Here is a 17,064-nt window from a genome sequence, read left to right as displayed (position 1 = left end):
TGGCTAGTCATAAATGCAGATATTAAAAGCTGAGACTTTTGCCAATATATTCCTGTCAGGAAGATATCGGAGCCCACATGCACCACGTCACGGCTCTCAGCATGGCAAGGGGTCCTGCCACTGCGCTAACTATGGTGTGAACAAGGTCTGAAGGTGATGTAATCCAGTACATACATACATAAATACTATTCAATATTTTTCTCAGAAATATATTTCCACATCTTTATTTTGGCTGCACTTACAAAATTTTTTTACTTTTTTTATTTTATTTAGGAGACTTATTATTTGAAGTACATATTTTTTCCTGCAACAAGCCAAATTGCAGAGGCTTATAAGTGTCAGAATAATAGAACCCCCCAAAAGTGAACCCATTTTAAAAACTAGGCCCCTTAACGTATATTTTTCTATGGGTGTAATGAGTTTTTTGACCCACTAGTTTTTTTTAAAGAAATTAATGCTAAGAAGGTGAAAAAAAATTAATTAATTTTTTTTTACACAAAACAGTATTAATTTAAAGACATATTTTTCCTACAGAGCACATTATTATTGGTCCCTGATGGTTACTGTGCTGAAGGCAGATCTTCAGCACAGTAACCAGTGCGCATGTCTGCACCATTTATATATTTTTTTTAATTAGATGTGGGGGGGGGGGGGGCGCCCTAATAACTTTATTTTAACATATCTGTGGGCCATATTGCCCTAATCGGGCAGCTGGGGGACCCGATCGGGGCATAATTTGAACTTCTCTCTCCTCTCCTGAGGAGAGAGACCTTACTGCGCATGCGCCGGGCTGCCGCCATCTTTCTTGAGGGAAAGAGGGTGTGGGGGGTGAGGATCGGGACCCAGCTTAGGGCCAGAAGTGCTGGGGGACCCGATCGCTGCACCGGAGACTTTCTCCCTCCTCTCTTACATGAGAGGAGGGAGAAAGTTTAGTGCGGGCAGCTCTGCTGACGGCATTTTCTGTGATCGCTTGTCACGGTCTCTGATCACTGCCCCGAGCCCTCAGCTACCTCCGGTAGCTGCAGGCACGGAGCTACAGCGCTTGATTTTATCGCTAACTTGGGCTGAAGTGCCGCCGTAAAAAGGCAGCGCTCCAGCCCAAGGCCCCTTAGTGACCGCTGTAAAAACACGTATGGGTCCCCCATGGATTGAATAGAAAACAAGATCTAATCTTACATTATTCATCTATGTTTGAAGATTGTCATGTATATTGTGACCGTGCACAAAGTTTTAAATTTTATGTAAGGAAATGTTTTGTTGTATTTTGTGTTCATTTGGCAATGTCATTTTAAGGTCCTGTTCACGCACAGTCTAGTTTTCTATGGCAGTCAAGAGGTTATTTGGAAGTGGCTAGTATTCCTCTATGCCAATCACACCCACTGGGTGTGTCCTCTCCCTCCTTTCCACCATAAAACCTGACTGGTGTAGTCATCTAGTGACTCTATCACTAAGAGTGCTACAAGCGTGTACCCGAAACGCCTGTTTTGTATTTACCTTTTGTAACGGCTTTTAATGGAGAAAAAATAAAATTGAATGGATTTTACCAATACCGGTGGCTGGAAATCGCTTACATTTATCGTTGTGGGAGTGCAGTCCTGCACCATCCGTGCCCGGGAGGTCCGAGCAGAAGCTGGCGTTTGTTATTTTATAAATACTCATAAGATCATCATAACATCCATCAGTGGGAGGACGGCTATAAAGACATAGTGGTGGGAAAAAAAGATATAGACCCAGAAATGAACTCACTTCACCAGGTGGTGTTTTGTGGGATAAAGCTCAAGACACCCACAAAACTACCCCCCCTCGCCTGGATCGCTCATAGAATCTTAGGAAGAAACGGCAGTTCCACAATGTATACTTCTTGTTAATCCATTTTATTGATAAAGAAGGTCTGGCTCAATGAGTTTCGGGTTCTCACTGGTCCCCCTTCATCAGGAGCAGTCATAAAAACATGATGAAGGGGGACCAGTGACCCGAAATGTATTGAGCCAGACTTGCTTTATCAATAGAATGGATTAACAAGAAGTATCCATTGTGGAACTGCCGTTTCTTCCTAAGATTCTACGAGCGATCCAGACGAGGGGGGTTAGTTTTGTGGATGTCTTGAGCTTTATCCAACAAAACACCACCTGGTGAAGTGAGTTCATTTCTGGGTCTATATCTTTTTTTCCCACCACTATGTCTTTATAGTCGTCCTCCCACTGATGGATGTTATGATGACCTTATGAGTATTCGATTATGACTACTTTGATCATTTTATTTTGATTATATGATTTTATGTTACAATTTAACCTTTATAAAAAAACTCTTACCGCTTGTGAATATTTTAGTGATGTACTACTACATCACTAAAAAGGGGCCCTGTGCCCTTGTTGCTTTACTGCAACTGGCGTCACAAAAAACATTTGCTTTAAGGGACCCATGGCCGCTGTCGGTCCGTCGCAGAAGCGTTCAGCTGTCCATCCTGCAAACACTAGACAGAAAAAGGAAGTACCCCCCTACCCACCCGCGAGCCCTGGCCCTGAATGCCAGCATTTCAAAATTCCTGGCCTTTGAAATGCTGCCATTTCATCTGGTGGAGACAGAGAGTTTAAAAAACCTTATGGAGGTGGCTGTCCAACAGTATGTGGTTCCCAGCCGCTGCTACTTATCCAGGCAAGCCATCCCTGCCCTGCACGGACAAGTGGCAGACAAAATCAGGTGTGCGTTGCGCAACACTATCAGTGGCAAGGTCCACATAACCACCGATATGTGGACTAGTAAGCAAGGACAGGGGCGTTATATCTCCCTAACTGCCCACTGGGTAAATGTAGTAATGGCTGGGCCTAAGGCGGAAAGCGGTTTGGCACATGTCCTACCGCCACCGAAGAATGCTGGATGTTTCTCGGTGCCTCCTGTTGCCTCCTCCTCTGCTTCCTCCTCATCTTCCTCTACCAACTCCTCATCTGGTCAGCGTAACACCTACACCGCCAATTTCAGCATAGCCAAGGGGAAATTACAGCAGGCTGTTCTGAAAATCATATATTTGGGGGAAATACCCCATACCGCGTAGGAGCTGTGGACGGGCATGGAAGAACAGACCGATTAGGGGTCGGTGCCGCTGAGCATCAAGCCCGGCCTTGTGGTGTGTGATAACTGGCTAAATCTCGTAGTACTGCATCTTATAAAGGGAAAAATACTGTAAATTGTGTGTCACTGGCAAGGGGCGACCTGTGGGCCACCTGGCTTAGGGGCCTGGTTGCAATTGCGACCGCTATAGCTAGGCCACTGGGTCTAAATACTTATCTCAATGCAAGATTCAATAAATTAAATATGTCTATCATTCTGTTTTCACTTTCTCATTATTGGGTATTGGGTGCAGATTGATTTGGAAAAACATAATTTTAGCACAAATTCACGACAAAAATCGTTAAAAAGTGAAAGGGTGTGAAGACTTTCTGAATGCACTGCAGAAATTTGCATACCTGTTGCATGATCTAAAACAGATGAAATTACTTATCACATAAAAAAACATCATCAGTTGCATCTATGTGCACTTTTCTATACTATCCTCAGGATAGGCCATCAATATCAGATCAGTGGGTGTCCGACCCACCGCATCCCCCAACGATCAGCTGTTTGAAGGGGCCACAGTGCTCCTGCTAACACTGCAGGACTGTACGCCGTCTACGTAGTACCGCAGTTGTAGGCTAATTGCAGCTTTGTCCCGTTCAGGATTTCTTTCGCTTTTGCCTTTCTGTAATCTCTCAGCTGTAACTTTTCTATTTTTATGTTTACTGTGCTATTTTACACCTTGTGCATAATGTTGGGGTGCCTGTAAGTTACCGTCAAATATTGATAACTTCTTTTATAATGGAAAAATGCATGAAACAAATCAGTTCCAACATTGTTTTTATTTAAAAAATTTCACGCCAATTACTGTTTACCATAATGGACATGATACATTTATTGAACTGATTGTTAGGAACATGAGGATATAAAGTGTGTCTGTTTTTTATTGTTATTTATTTAAAATGAATAAGAAAAATATATATATATAATATTACTTTACAATTTTTTATTTTTTTTAACAAAAGTGCTCTCATTTTCTCAATCTGTTTCCGCTCTTTGAATTATCCGGTGAAGCCAGTAAGACATTCAAAGAATAAAAGGAATTTAACAATAGAAAAGTAGATATTATAATTATTATCACGGTGGCTTTAAATTAAAAGCTATATATAATATATGTTGTTTATCTTTCCAATTGATCTTGGGGAAATATCTAACCTATTGAGATTTTCCCTCTGGAGTATTAGATCCGTCTCGGTCATTATAAATACTCCTTTTATCTGTACTTTATGTCCATATTGAAGGTCGTTATGGTGTTTGCTGAGGCGCATGTTATTTTACTATGATGCCACCGATAGATTATATCATGTCATCAGTTATTATCACCATCACTCATGTCATGCTGAGATAGAAATTAACCAGTTTCCAAATCAGCTGCTTTTCACATCCTTATGCCTGTGATAGTCTTTTTTAAAATTTCCCTGACAAGATATCATACATGAAGTACATTACTGTATGTAATGACAAAATAAACTACTCCTGTATACTGTGCAACTGATCCATGAAACGGGATTCCATGTAAATGTAAGTAAATGTGTTTGTATTGATGTCTATTTATACTTCTCTGAATTAAAGGGAGTGTGCCATCAGAAAAGGACCTATTGTTTAAAGGGGTTGTGCAGGCTGTTTGTATTGATAACCTATCCTCAGGAAATCCATTCTTGTTTAGTGTTTTACGTATCATAGATTCGCTAACAGGGATGTTAGCATATGCCAGAGACTTTTGTGAGTCTTTAGCTGACACTCTAGGATTCTTCTTCACCTCATTGAGCAGTCTGCGCTGTTCTCTTGCAGTCATCTTTACAGGATGGCCACTCCTAGGGAGAGTAGCAGCAGTGCTGAACTTTCTCCATTTATAGACAATTTGTCTTACCGTGGACTGATGAAAAGCAAGGCTTTTGGAGATACTTTTATAACCCTTTCCATCTTTATGCAAGTCAACAATTCTTAATCGTAGGTCTTCTGAGAGCTCTTTTGTGTGAGGCATCATTCACATCAGGCAATGCTTCTTGTGAAAAGCAAACCCAGAACTGGTGTGTGTTTTTTATAGGGCAGGGCAGCTGTAACCAACACCTCCAATCTCATCTCATTGATTTGATTCCAGTTGGCTGACACCTCACTCCAATTAGCTCTTGGAGATGTCATTAGTCTAGGGGTTCACATACTTTTTCCACCTGCACTGTGAAGGCTCACATGGTGTGTTCAATAAAAACATGGTAACATTTAATTATTTTTGTATTATTAGTGTAAGCAGACTGCGATTGTCTATTGTTGTGACTTAGATAAAGATCAGATCACATTTTATGACCAATGTGTGCAGAAATCCATATCATTCCAAAGGGTTCACATACTTTTTCTGTAGATAAAATGGAACATGTGCAGAGATGGGCTAAAAAAATGGTGAAGGGTCTGAAGTATAAAAGATACCAGGAGAGACTTAAAGAACTTAATCTGGTTATCCTTGAGGAAAGAAGGGAAAAGGGGGGACATGAGTGAAACCTTTAAATATGTTAAAGTCATAAATAAGGTTCAGGAGAGAAGTGTTTTTAATAAAAGACTCAAGAGAAGAATAAGGGGGCACCATCAAAAATTTGTTGCCGGGAAGATCAGAACCAATTTCAGGAAATATTTTTTACACAGAATGAGTAGTTCAGGCTTGGAACAAAGTCCCATCAGATGTGGTTGGGAAATCTACAGTAAGTGAATTTAAACAAGCCTTCTATGTTTCTAATGCGTTTCGTTCTACTTGTCAACCATGATCATCATCAGCACCATGTAAGAAGAACTGCTGATCAAATAGGGGCCTTCTGATATGCTTCTTTCTCGATAAAAGAGGCGGTTTCTCTCTACTAGCTCCTTGTCTTGTCTACATAGCACTTTCATAGGATGTCATCTCTTTCAACAAGTCAGCTCATCAAAGATCGGGCCTGCTTATTAGAAGCAATTCCAGCTCACCCATAAATCTGTAGACCATACAAATACTTCCACTGTCCTTCACTGTAGTCTTTAATGCCAACTGGTAAACAGCCCCTGAAGACAATGTCATCTTTAAAACAAGCCTGCAGGTCACCAGTGGGCTCAGCAGCATTTATTTAACGTACTCACCAAGTAATGGCCACTTATTTTGCCTCCTAGAGCCAACATTTTGTAACTTTGGTAAATCCATTAAGTCGATAATTGATGACTTCCCGCTATATCAAATCTAAAGACACAAGGCCCTGCGGTGTAAGAAGCATGCATACAGAAGCCCTGTGATTATGATTATGGACAAACTGTGATGGTTGGGACTGTACTCAATTTTTTTGAGAAATTATCTTATGAGACATGGAATGAGAATTTAAGATTTTCAAGACCCTAGGCAAAATATGTAACAAGGGCCCTGACCTACTATATCTCATATATAAGAATGATATCTTTGTATGGCCGCCTTAAGCACTAGGCCTCTGGTGTACCTGCTTCCTCTCCACCCATAGCTACACTTCTGTAGGTCAACCATTGCCTACCACCATGGATACTAGGTTTTTAATTGTGATCTATAAGTATTTTTATTTACAGATTTCTAGAGTCAATTTGGACAAATGAATACAGCAAACCATACAGTGTTGACCTTCTTCATCATTAAGGGCATTTCTGATGTTCCAAAGCTTCAAGTTCCAATTTTTCTCTTGGTTCTTCTCATTTATCTTATTACTGTTGGTGGTAATATGACCATTCTGCTACTGGTGTGTGTGGACCCTCAGCTTCATACTCCCATGTACTTCTTCTTATGTAACCTGTCCATCTTGGACATATCCTCCAGCACGGTCACTCTTCATAAGATCCTTATTAGTTTTTTATCTGGCGACAAAACCGTTTCTGTACAATCCTGTTTGACTCAAATGTTCATCTTCACGTCCCTTGTGTGCAATGAACTGTTGATACTTACGGCCATGAGTTATGATCGCTGTGTCGCTATCTGTAACCCATTGCGTTACTCCTCAATCATGAGTCGGGTTGTCTGCTCCGCGCTGGCTGTTGTCTGTTGGGCGTTGGGATTTGTAGAATCTCTGCCTCATCTTATTCTAATATCCAGATTCACTTGTTATCATTCAAAAGAAATAAACCACTTCTTCTGTGACATTGTCCCTCTAGTGAAGCTTTCCTGTGATGACACCTCCCTCTCTGACTTTTTGATGTTTATCTGTGGACTCTTCCTTGCCACCTTCCCCTTTCTCCTCACCTTCATCCCTTACATCTTTATCATCCGTACCATAATGAGAATCAGGTCTAGTACTGGGAAGCATAAAGCTTTCTACACGTGTTCTTCACACCTCACCGTGGTGGTCCTCCTCTACATGACACTTGTCTGCCAGTATCTTAGACCAGCTTCAATGGACACTTTGGATTCTAACAAGCTTTTCTCTCTATTTAACACAGCTGCTGTCCCCATGCTTAACCCGCTGATCTACAGCCTGAAAAATAAAGACGTAAAATCTGCACTGAAACGTAGATGGTTTCGAATGATAACGTAACCGCACAACATCACACGATCACCTGGTAGATCTACGAAGAGCAAAGAATGTATATGTTACAGGCAAAGTATGGAATGAAGGCAATCTACAGGAGTCCTAGCTATTCTAGAAAAATGCCAAGCAGGTTGTATTCAAAGCATGGAATAAGGTCATTTCACTGGTATCTGAAGCCTAACATTTTATTGTTTTTGTCCTCTATTTCTCACTTTGCCTGCAAGATATAAAATAAACTGATCAGTATGTGTTTCCCAACCCTAAGGACTCATGCACACAAATGTATTTTCTTCTGTGTCCTTTCCGTTTTTTTTTTTTTTGCAGCCCATATGCGGAACCATTCACTTCAATGGGGCCGCAAAAAAGACGGAAATGACTCTGTGACCGTATGCGTGCATCGCAAAATAATAGAACGTGTCCTACTATTGTCTTCATTACGGACAAGGATAGGACTGTTCTATTAGGGGCCGGCCCTTCTCTTCCGCAAAATTCAGCATGTACACAGCTGGTATCCGTGTTTTGCAGACCGCAAAACAATAACTTTCGTGCACATGAGCCCTAATAAATTACATTTCTAAGGTTACATTCACACAACAGTGAAAAACGGATGGCAGTTTTTTTAAAGGCCGTCACACGTTTGTTTCAAGAATAATGGTAGCCTATGGGGGTTATTCACAAGGCCATTGTGTTGGCGTCCAATGACTAACGGACGTCAAAAAATAGAATATGATCTATTTTGTCCCTTTTTACAGACAGACGGCTCCCATACAATAGAAAGGGAACGATTTTAATGTCCGTTTCTCAGAAAGGCATCAATGAAAAAAAAGTCTGTTAAAATGGGCCATTTTTTATGTATGTTTTTTCACCGTTGTGTGAATGTAGCCTAACTCTTAGGCTACATGCACACGACCGTTGTGTGTTTTGCGGTCCGCAAATTGAGGATCCGCAAAACACGGATTGCGTCCATGTTTGTTCAGCAATTTGCGGAATGGCACAGACAGCCATTGATATAACTGCCTATTCTTGTCCGTTTTGCGGACAAGAATAGGACAGGTTATATTTTTTATGCGGACCACAGAACGGAGCAACGGATGCGGACAGCACACGGAGTGCTGTCCGCATCTTTTGCTGCTCCATTGAAGTGAATGGGTCCGCATCCAAGCCGCAAAAACTGCGGCTCGGATGCGGACCAAAACAGCGGTCGTGTGCATGAGGCCTAAGGCTGCAGTCACATGGCCGTGTGTGGTCCGTGAAATGCAGTTTGTGTGACGGCCACATTTACGAACCGACCACGGCTCACATTAGCCGAACTCACTGCATAATAGATGCAGTGAGTTTGACTGACATGAGCCGCTGTTGGTTTAGGAGATGTGGCCATCAAACGGCACAAACCACATTTCATGGACATCCTTAAAGGGGTTGTCTCATCACAGACACCGCTGGGACCCACACCTATATCGAGAACGTAGACCCGAAAGTGGTGGCTCGGCTATTTCCGTCGAGCCCATAGAAGTGAATGGGGAGAGCACTTGGTGGTGGCCGGACCGGAGTCCTCCAGCCACCACTTTGCGGGGCTCCGTTTAGGTGAAACCCACACGTATAAGACAATGGGGGCATATCCTAGCGATATGCCCCCATTGCCGGTCTTGAGACAACCCATTTAAGGCCTCATGCACATGGCCATGTTAAAGGGATTCTGTCATCAGATTTGTGCCCTATAAGCTAAACATATGGCCATGTCGGTGCTAATAACATGAATCCTAAACTGCCCTTATTAAAGCTGCTTGTGGCTCTATTAGCCCAAAAAACACCTAAGGTGCCCAAGGGGTTTTACGTTAATCCAGGGTGCCCGCCTGCACCCCTCGCCATCTGGTGCCCAGCGCCGCCTTCCTCACCTCAGTGCCGTCTCCTCAATCCACCCGTCCCTCTGCCAGATCCTGCGCCTGCGCTCAGGAAGCCGCTGCCAGGAGTCCGCGGCGCATCAGGCTGAGCCTAGTGCGCAAGTGCAGGATCTGGCAGAGGGACGGGTGGATTGAGGAGGCAGCGCTGAGGTGAGGAAGGCGGCGCTGGGCACCAGACGGCGAGGGGTGCAGGCGGGCACCCTGGATTAACGTAAAACCCCTTGGGCACCTTAGGTAGGTGAGTGACAGCTTATAAAAACCTGTTTTTTGGGCTAATAGAGCCACAAGCAGCTTTAATAAGGGCAGTTTAGGATTCATGTTATTAGCACCGACATGGCTATATGTTTAGCTTATAGGGCACAAATCTGATGATAGAATCCCTTTAAGCTGTTTCATCTGTGTGCTACCTGCGTTTCTTGCAGATAGCACACTGAGGCCATGCATATATCCGTGTTTTATGCGGATCCGTGTGGACGTTCTGCAAATGATAGAACAGGGATCAGCAACCTCCGGCACGCTAGCTGTTCAGAAACTACAAATCCCAGAGTGCTTCAGTCACTTCTATGGGAGTTAGAATAACAGCCGAGCATGTTTGCATGCTGGGAGTTGTAATTTCACCGTTCCAGATGTTGCTGATCCCTGTTATAGAACGTCTTATTCTGGTTCATATAGTCCTTTCTATTAATGGGGTTAAGAATAATAAGGAATGCACACAGAAGGTATCTGTATTTTGTGGATCCGTTGTTTGAGGACCAAAATATGGACATGATGGTGTGCATGAAGCATAATCCGAATAAATCAATCTGTACATATTTCCTAACAGTAACTAAATAAAGGACTAAATGGAAGAAAAGGGGCAGAACAATCATTAGAGATGCAGGTGCAATCCCTCAGGGACTCTGAGCAACAGGTCCACTAGATATCCAAGAATAAGAAAGACGAGGCAGCACTCCAAAGATGTGGTGATGCCGCGTGAGCTTTCAGATACCAGTTCATTAAAAACATTTTCGCATTTGTTGTCTATAATGGTTGTAATTCATTTGGGTTTCATTTTATTAATGAATCAGAAGATTTTTATTTAGTTTAGGTTTAATCATTTTAGTTTTAGTAACTACTAGCAGAAGGATCCGGCTTCGCACGGGTATATTTCATCTATTTTATTTCATGTTTGTGTGTGTCGTTAAAAGATATTGACAATATCCACTATAAGGGCTCATGCACATGACCATATGTATTTTGCGGTCTGCAAAAAAACGGATCCGCAAAAGACACAGATGACGTCCGTGTGCATTCCGTATTTTGCGGAATGGAACAGCTGGCCACTAATAGAACAGTACTATCCTTTTCCGTATTTCGGACAATAATAGGACATGTTCTATTTTTTTGTGGAACGGAAATACGGACATGCGGAAACGGAATGCACATAGAGTAACTTCTGTTTTTTTTGCGGACCAATTGAAATTAATGGTTTTGTATACGGTCCAAAAAAAAAACTACGGAATGAACACGGAAAGAAAATACGTTCGTATGCATGAGCCCTAACAGTGACATCTACAGTACCCCGCCCCTTTAACAGTGACCTCCACAGCGGCCTGCCCCCTTAACAGTAACATCCACAGCGCCCTCCCCTTTAACAGTGACTTCCACAGCGTCCGCCCCTTTATTAGTGACCTCCACAGTACCCTGTCTCATTAACAATGATTTCCACAATAATTCGCCCCCTTAACAGTGACCTCTACAGAGCTCCGTTTCCTTAACATGTGACCTCCACAACACCCCCCCTTTTAACAGTGACCTCTACAGCACTCCACCCGTTAACACTGACCTCCATAGCGGATCGTCCCCTTAAGGCCTCTTTCACACTACAGTATGTCCATTTCAGTGTTTTGCGGTCCGTTTTTCACGGATCCGTTGTTCCGTTTTTTTGCTTGCGTTGTGGTTCCGTTTCCGTTCCGTTGTTCCGTTCCGTTTTTCCGTATGGCATATACAGTATACAGTAATTACATAGAAAAAATTGGGCTGGGCATAACATTTTCAATAGATGGTTCAGAAAAAACGGAACGGAAACGGAAGACATACGGATGCATTTCCGTATGTGTTCCGTTTTTTTTGCGGACCCATTGACTTGAATGGAGCCACGGACCGTGATTTGCGGCCAAATATAGGACATGTTCTATCTTTCAACGGAACGGAAAAACGGAAATACGGAAACGGAATGCATACGGAACACATTCCGTTTTTTTTGCGGAACCATTGAAATGAATGGTTCCGTATACGGACCGTATACGGAACGCAAAAAACGGACCGCAAAACGGAAAAAAAAAACGGTAGTGTGAAAGAGGCCTAATTGTGACCTCCACTGTTCCCTGCTGGATAACAGAGACCTCCACAGTGCCCGCCCCTTTAACAGTGACCTCCACAGCATCCCGCCCCCTTTAACAGTGACCCCCACAGCGGCTGCCACTTTATTAGTGACCTCCACAGTACCCAATCTCCTTAACAGTGATTTCCACAACACCCCGTCCCCTTAACAGTGGCCTCTACAGCAATCTGCCCCTTAACACAGACCTCCATAGCGGACTGTCCCATTAACTGTAACCTACACAGCCGCCTGTCCCTAGAGTGGCAGAGGTCTGGTTTTAGGCCGGACAGTCCGGCTTTCAGACTGCCTGTCCTCCATCTGGCATAGGGCCTGGACGGACGCCGGGATGTCCTTTTGAACAGCTCACTCTCAGACAGCAGCACTGTGCTGTCTGAGCGTGAGCTGAAGGAGAAAGTCACCCTCTCTCCCACCCCTGCAGCTGACAGAAGTAGATTTTTACCTTCATTTTTTCAATCCCCGTCAGCTGCGGAGTGGGCTTAGCCTAACTGGATCGGGGCGGGACATGGGGTTTTTAAATCTGTCTTTTGCCCCCTTAACTGTGACCTCCACAGCACTCCGCTCCCTTAACAGTATTATCCACAGCACCCTGCCCATTTAAAGCTGACCTACAGCAGTGAAGAAAAATGGCTGGGTTGTTATGGAAACCTGGTGTAAAACTGTGTGTATGTGGAGACTAAGGGCCTGCGAGCTTCTATTGGCTGATAAGGGTCATGTGACCAAGCTTCTATTGGCTAATGCATTTTTGCGAATATCTCAGGAACGCTACGTCCTAGAGAGCTGAGACCTGGTCTAAAACCTTCCCGGACACCTGATTTACCTGTGTGCCAAATTTCGTGATTGTAAATGCGACGGTGCGGATTCCTTTAGCGGAAATACATACACACATACATACACTCAGCTTTATATATTAGACTTGCATTCCCCATGCAATGCCAGTTCTGGGGCATCCATTCTTATGACTCTATGTTGTGCCATCCCTGTATTATTCCTGCTAGAAGTATACAAATAAATTGCAAGCAGTCTTCAGTAGGTACTGCTGGGTGTAACCAGTCTGACTCTGTCCAATCCGTGCTGCTGGGGTCAGACTGTGCAGGGACCCCCCCAGCTGGCTGTACCTTTACTGTAAGCTGAAGGCAATTCATTCATAACTTTTTGTAGAAATTTTTGTAGAAATAACTGAGGAATGGCACCACATAGAGTCATAAGAATAGATGCTCCGGAATTATTACATGGGGAATGCAAAAATGACGTGTCAGGAGAGGGGGCAGGTCCTCTTTAAAGGGGTTGTCTCAAGTGGATATCTCTATCCATCTGCTCTGGTGGGACGTACATTCTAGCGGAGAGGCTATATACACTAGGTAAATGTTGTCCGAACCTGCCGAAATCTGCCATGTATGGGGGAGGGGGGGGGGGTCACCAGACTGCCCCCTAATAGTCAGTGGAAAAAAGGATCAGGCATGCTGAATTTCAACATAACCGATCTTTTATTTTTGTGTCCTGGAGGGGATAAACAGCTGCCAGAGGGATCCCCATTGAAAAAACATGCACACTCGGCTCAGTGCATGGGGAGATGGTCAGCCGGTAGCGATCTTTTGTGGTGGACCTATTATATCTCAAGTGATACTACATTGTGGCCGTATACAGCTTCTCTGGGGTTCATAGTAACAATCTGACCACCCTCAACCCTCTTTTTCCTTTGGGGTGGGGGGGGGGGGGGTCACACATGCATGCTAATCTCCTTAGTAATATCCCTACATATCTAGGCACAGATCATGTCTGGGTAAAGTGAATAACGAATAAACAATGAAGATCATTAAAATAACTCCTTTTCCCTAATGAGAAAAATACTAATTATATTTCAATCACACGGCGCTTATATTTCCATGGCATTATTTTTAATTGGCCTCTTTGCAACAGAACAATTTTCTTGAAAGTACAAAATATTTTCTGTTCCAAAGGATCCCATAATGAGCAGTGGGGCCCGGGGTCCCAGCCACAGGAGTGATCCGTCAGCTAAACGTCCTCCTGATCTCTATAACCAGAGGTCAGGGCTACCATTGGCTGACTTCACTATGGGGTCAACTATTCCGCTATACGTCTCCTATTAAATGAATCTGAAAAAAATAAAATAAATGCTGTATGACTTAAAGGCTATATACAAGTCCTTCTAAAAAAAATTAGCATATTGTGATAAATTTAGATTCATTACACACCAACTGAAGTAGTTCAAGCCTTTTATTGTTTTAATATTGATGATTTTGGCATACAGCTCATGAAAACCCACATTTCCTATCTAAAAAAATTAGCATATCATGAAAAGGTTCTCTAAACGAGCTATTAACCTAATCATCTGAATCAACTAATTAACTCTAAACACCTGCAAAAGATTCCTGAGGCTTTTAAAAACTCCCAGCCTGGTTCATTACTCAAAACTGCAATCATGGGTAAGACTGCCGACCTGACTGCTGTCCAGAAGGCCATCATTGACACCCTGAAGCAAGAGGGTAAGACACAGAAAGAAATTTCTGAAGGAATAGGCTGTTCCCAGAGTGCTGTATCAAGGCACCTCAGTGGGAAGTCTGTGGGAAGGAAAAAGTGTGGCAGAAAACGCTGCACAACGAGAAGAGGTGACCGGACCCTGAGGAAGATTGTGGAGAAGGACCGATTCCAGACCTTGGGGGACCTGCGGAAGCAGTGGACTGAGTCTGGAGTAGAAACATCCAGAGCCACCGTGTACAGGCGTGTGCAGGAAATGGGCTACAGGTGCCGCATTCCCCAGGTCAAGCCACTTTTGAACCAGAAACAGCGGCAGAAGCGCCTGACCTGGGCTACAGAGAAGCAGCACTGGACTGTTGCATGTCATTCGGAAATCAAGGTGCCAGAGTCTGGAGGAAGACTGGGGAGAGGGAAATGCCAAAATGCCTGAAGTCAGTGATGGTCTGGGGTGCCATGTCAGCTGCTGGTGTTGGTCCACTGTGTTTTATCAAGGGCAGGGTCAATGCAGCTAGCTAGCAGGAGATTTTGGAGCACTTCATGCTTCCATCTGCTAAAAAGCTTTATGGAGATGAAGATTTCATTTTTCAGCACGACCTGGCACCTGCTCAGTGCCAAAACCACTGGTAAATGGTTTACTGACCATGGTATTACTGTGCTCAATTGGCCTGCCAACTCTCCTGACCTGAACCCCATAGAGAATCTGTGGGATATTGGGAAGAGAAAGTTGAGAGACGCAAGACCCAACACTCTGGATGAGCTTAAGGCCGCTATCGAAGCATCCTGGGCCTCCATAACACCTCAGCAGTGCCACAGGCTGATTGCCTCCATGCCACCCCGCATTCAAGCAGTCATTTCTGCAAAAGGATTCCCAACCAAGTATTGAGTGCATAACTGAACATAATTATTTGAAGGTTGACTTTTTTTGTATTAAAAACACTTTTCTTTTTATTGGTCGGATGAAATATGCAAATTTTTTGAGATAGGAAATTTGGGGTTTTCATGAGCTGTATGCCAAAATCATCAATATTAAAACAATAAAAGGCTTGAACTACTTCAGTTGGTGTGTAATGAATCTAAAATATATGAAAGTCTAATGTTTATCAGTACATTACAGAAAATAATGAACTTTATCACAATATGCTAATTTTTTTAGAAGGACCTGTACACCATCGGGGGCAACTTTTTTTTTGCATTTTACACATTTTGGGCTAAAATTATTAAAAATATTGAGCCGTTCTGTCATAAAGGGTTAACTATTTTTCTAGCTGTGTGAATCCTACTTTCACTTTCACTTTTTGATGGTCATCTAATAAACCTCATCTCTAAGTTACTAAAAGGTCATAAACATTTATTTAAAGGGGTTTCTGCAGCTTTATCTTATTGATGATCTATCATTTAGATACCCGAGACCCCGGCCGATCAAGTGTTTTCGAAGGCTAAGCTCCATTGAAGTGAACAAGGGTTAGATGCGCCCAGGCCAGTGATACTAGTCGTGACGTCACTGGGCTGGCGGGAAACGAGAAGGCCGCGGCGCTTCTGCCAGCGCTGCTCCCTTCTCAAACACTTGATCGGCGGGGGTCCACCGTCAATCAGATGCTGATGATCTATCAAGAGGATAGATCACCAGTAAGAAAAAGCTGCAGAACCCCTTTAAGGCTACATGCACACGACAGTTATTTTTTGCATCCGCAAATTGTGCGTCCGCCCCAAAAAACGGATGCGGCATCCATTTTTTTGGGAGGATCCGTTTTTTTCCACAGATCCCTTGTAATAAATGCCTATCCTTGTCCGAAAATGTGAAAAAAGTAGGACATGCACTATTTTTTGGCTCAAGGGAAACACGGACAACGGATGCGGAACACAAACGGATGAACTATCAGCATTTTTTTGCTGACCCATTGAAATGAATGGGTCCCAATCCTACCTGCAAAAAAAAACAAAAAAACGGAACGGAGGCCGAGAAAAACAACTGTCGTGTGCATGAGGCCTAAGCCTTATTCCTATCAGTAAGATAATTGAGCTATGATGAGTGTTTAGAAGCTCAGAGATCAGGAGCCGTCAGCTGAGCTGCCTGACAGGACAAAGTAAAAATTCAGGGCCTGCTACTCGAGATTATCATGGCTGCACAGAGAAAGAGGCTCAAAATTTGTAATAAAGACCAATTGAAAAAAACTATTTTTAGCTCAAAATGGGTACAATGCAATAATAATAATAAAAAATGCCCCCAAATGTGTACATAGCCCTTAAAGGGGTATTTCCATCTCAGACAAAGATAGGATATGCACCAATTGTCTGATAGGTGCGGGTCACACCTCAAATGATAATGTTAAAGGGGTTTTCAGGATAGGTGACCAATATCAGATCAGTATGGGCTCCAACTCTTGGGAACACCGTCCGATCAACAGTTTGAAGTGTCCACAGCACTTGGGACGAGTGCTGCCGCCTCTCTTTCTCAACCTATGAGGTCACGTCCATCGGGCACATGGCCTCTACGCAGCTCAGTCCCACTCCAGTAAATGCACATCCGCTATACAATATACGGCGCTGTGCTTGGTATACTGTGAAGAGGACGCGGCACTTGGAGACATGTCACTGCTGAAGCCAGTCATTGGCTGTAGGGGTGCCGGTGTCCATGCCCCGGCCATTAGAAGGTGAGGACCAGCACATGAAG

At 43.4% G+C, this 17,064-nt stretch overlaps 1 protein-coding gene across 1 annotated transcript; it reads left to right on the top strand.

Moving 5' to 3' along the window:
* The first annotated feature begins 6,686 nt into the window (after positions 1-6,686).
* LOC122919755 (olfactory receptor 8D1-like) lies at positions 6,687-7,619 on the top strand. Its single transcript, XM_044268938.1, has one exon. It carries the CDS (start codon positions 6,687-6,689, stop codon positions 7,617-7,619), a length of 933 nt encoding a protein of 310 aa, XP_044124873.1.
* Positions 7,620-17,064: the final 9,445 nt, after the last annotated feature.

This window comes from Bufo gargarizans, chromosome 9, assembly GCF_014858855.1.
Source record: "Bufo gargarizans isolate SCDJY-AF-19 chromosome 9, ASM1485885v1, whole genome shotgun sequence".
NCBI classification, from domain to species: domain Eukaryota; kingdom Metazoa; phylum Chordata; class Amphibia; order Anura; family Bufonidae; genus Bufo; species Bufo gargarizans.
Note: the sequence above shows the minus strand (reverse complement) of the source record. Positions and strands in the feature narration are given on the sequence as shown.

Coding starts and splice junctions, on each gene's coding strand:
- LOC122919755 (XM_044268938.1), top strand. CDS start 6,687: ATGAATACAGCAAACCATACAGTGTTGACCTTCTTCATCATTAAGGGC.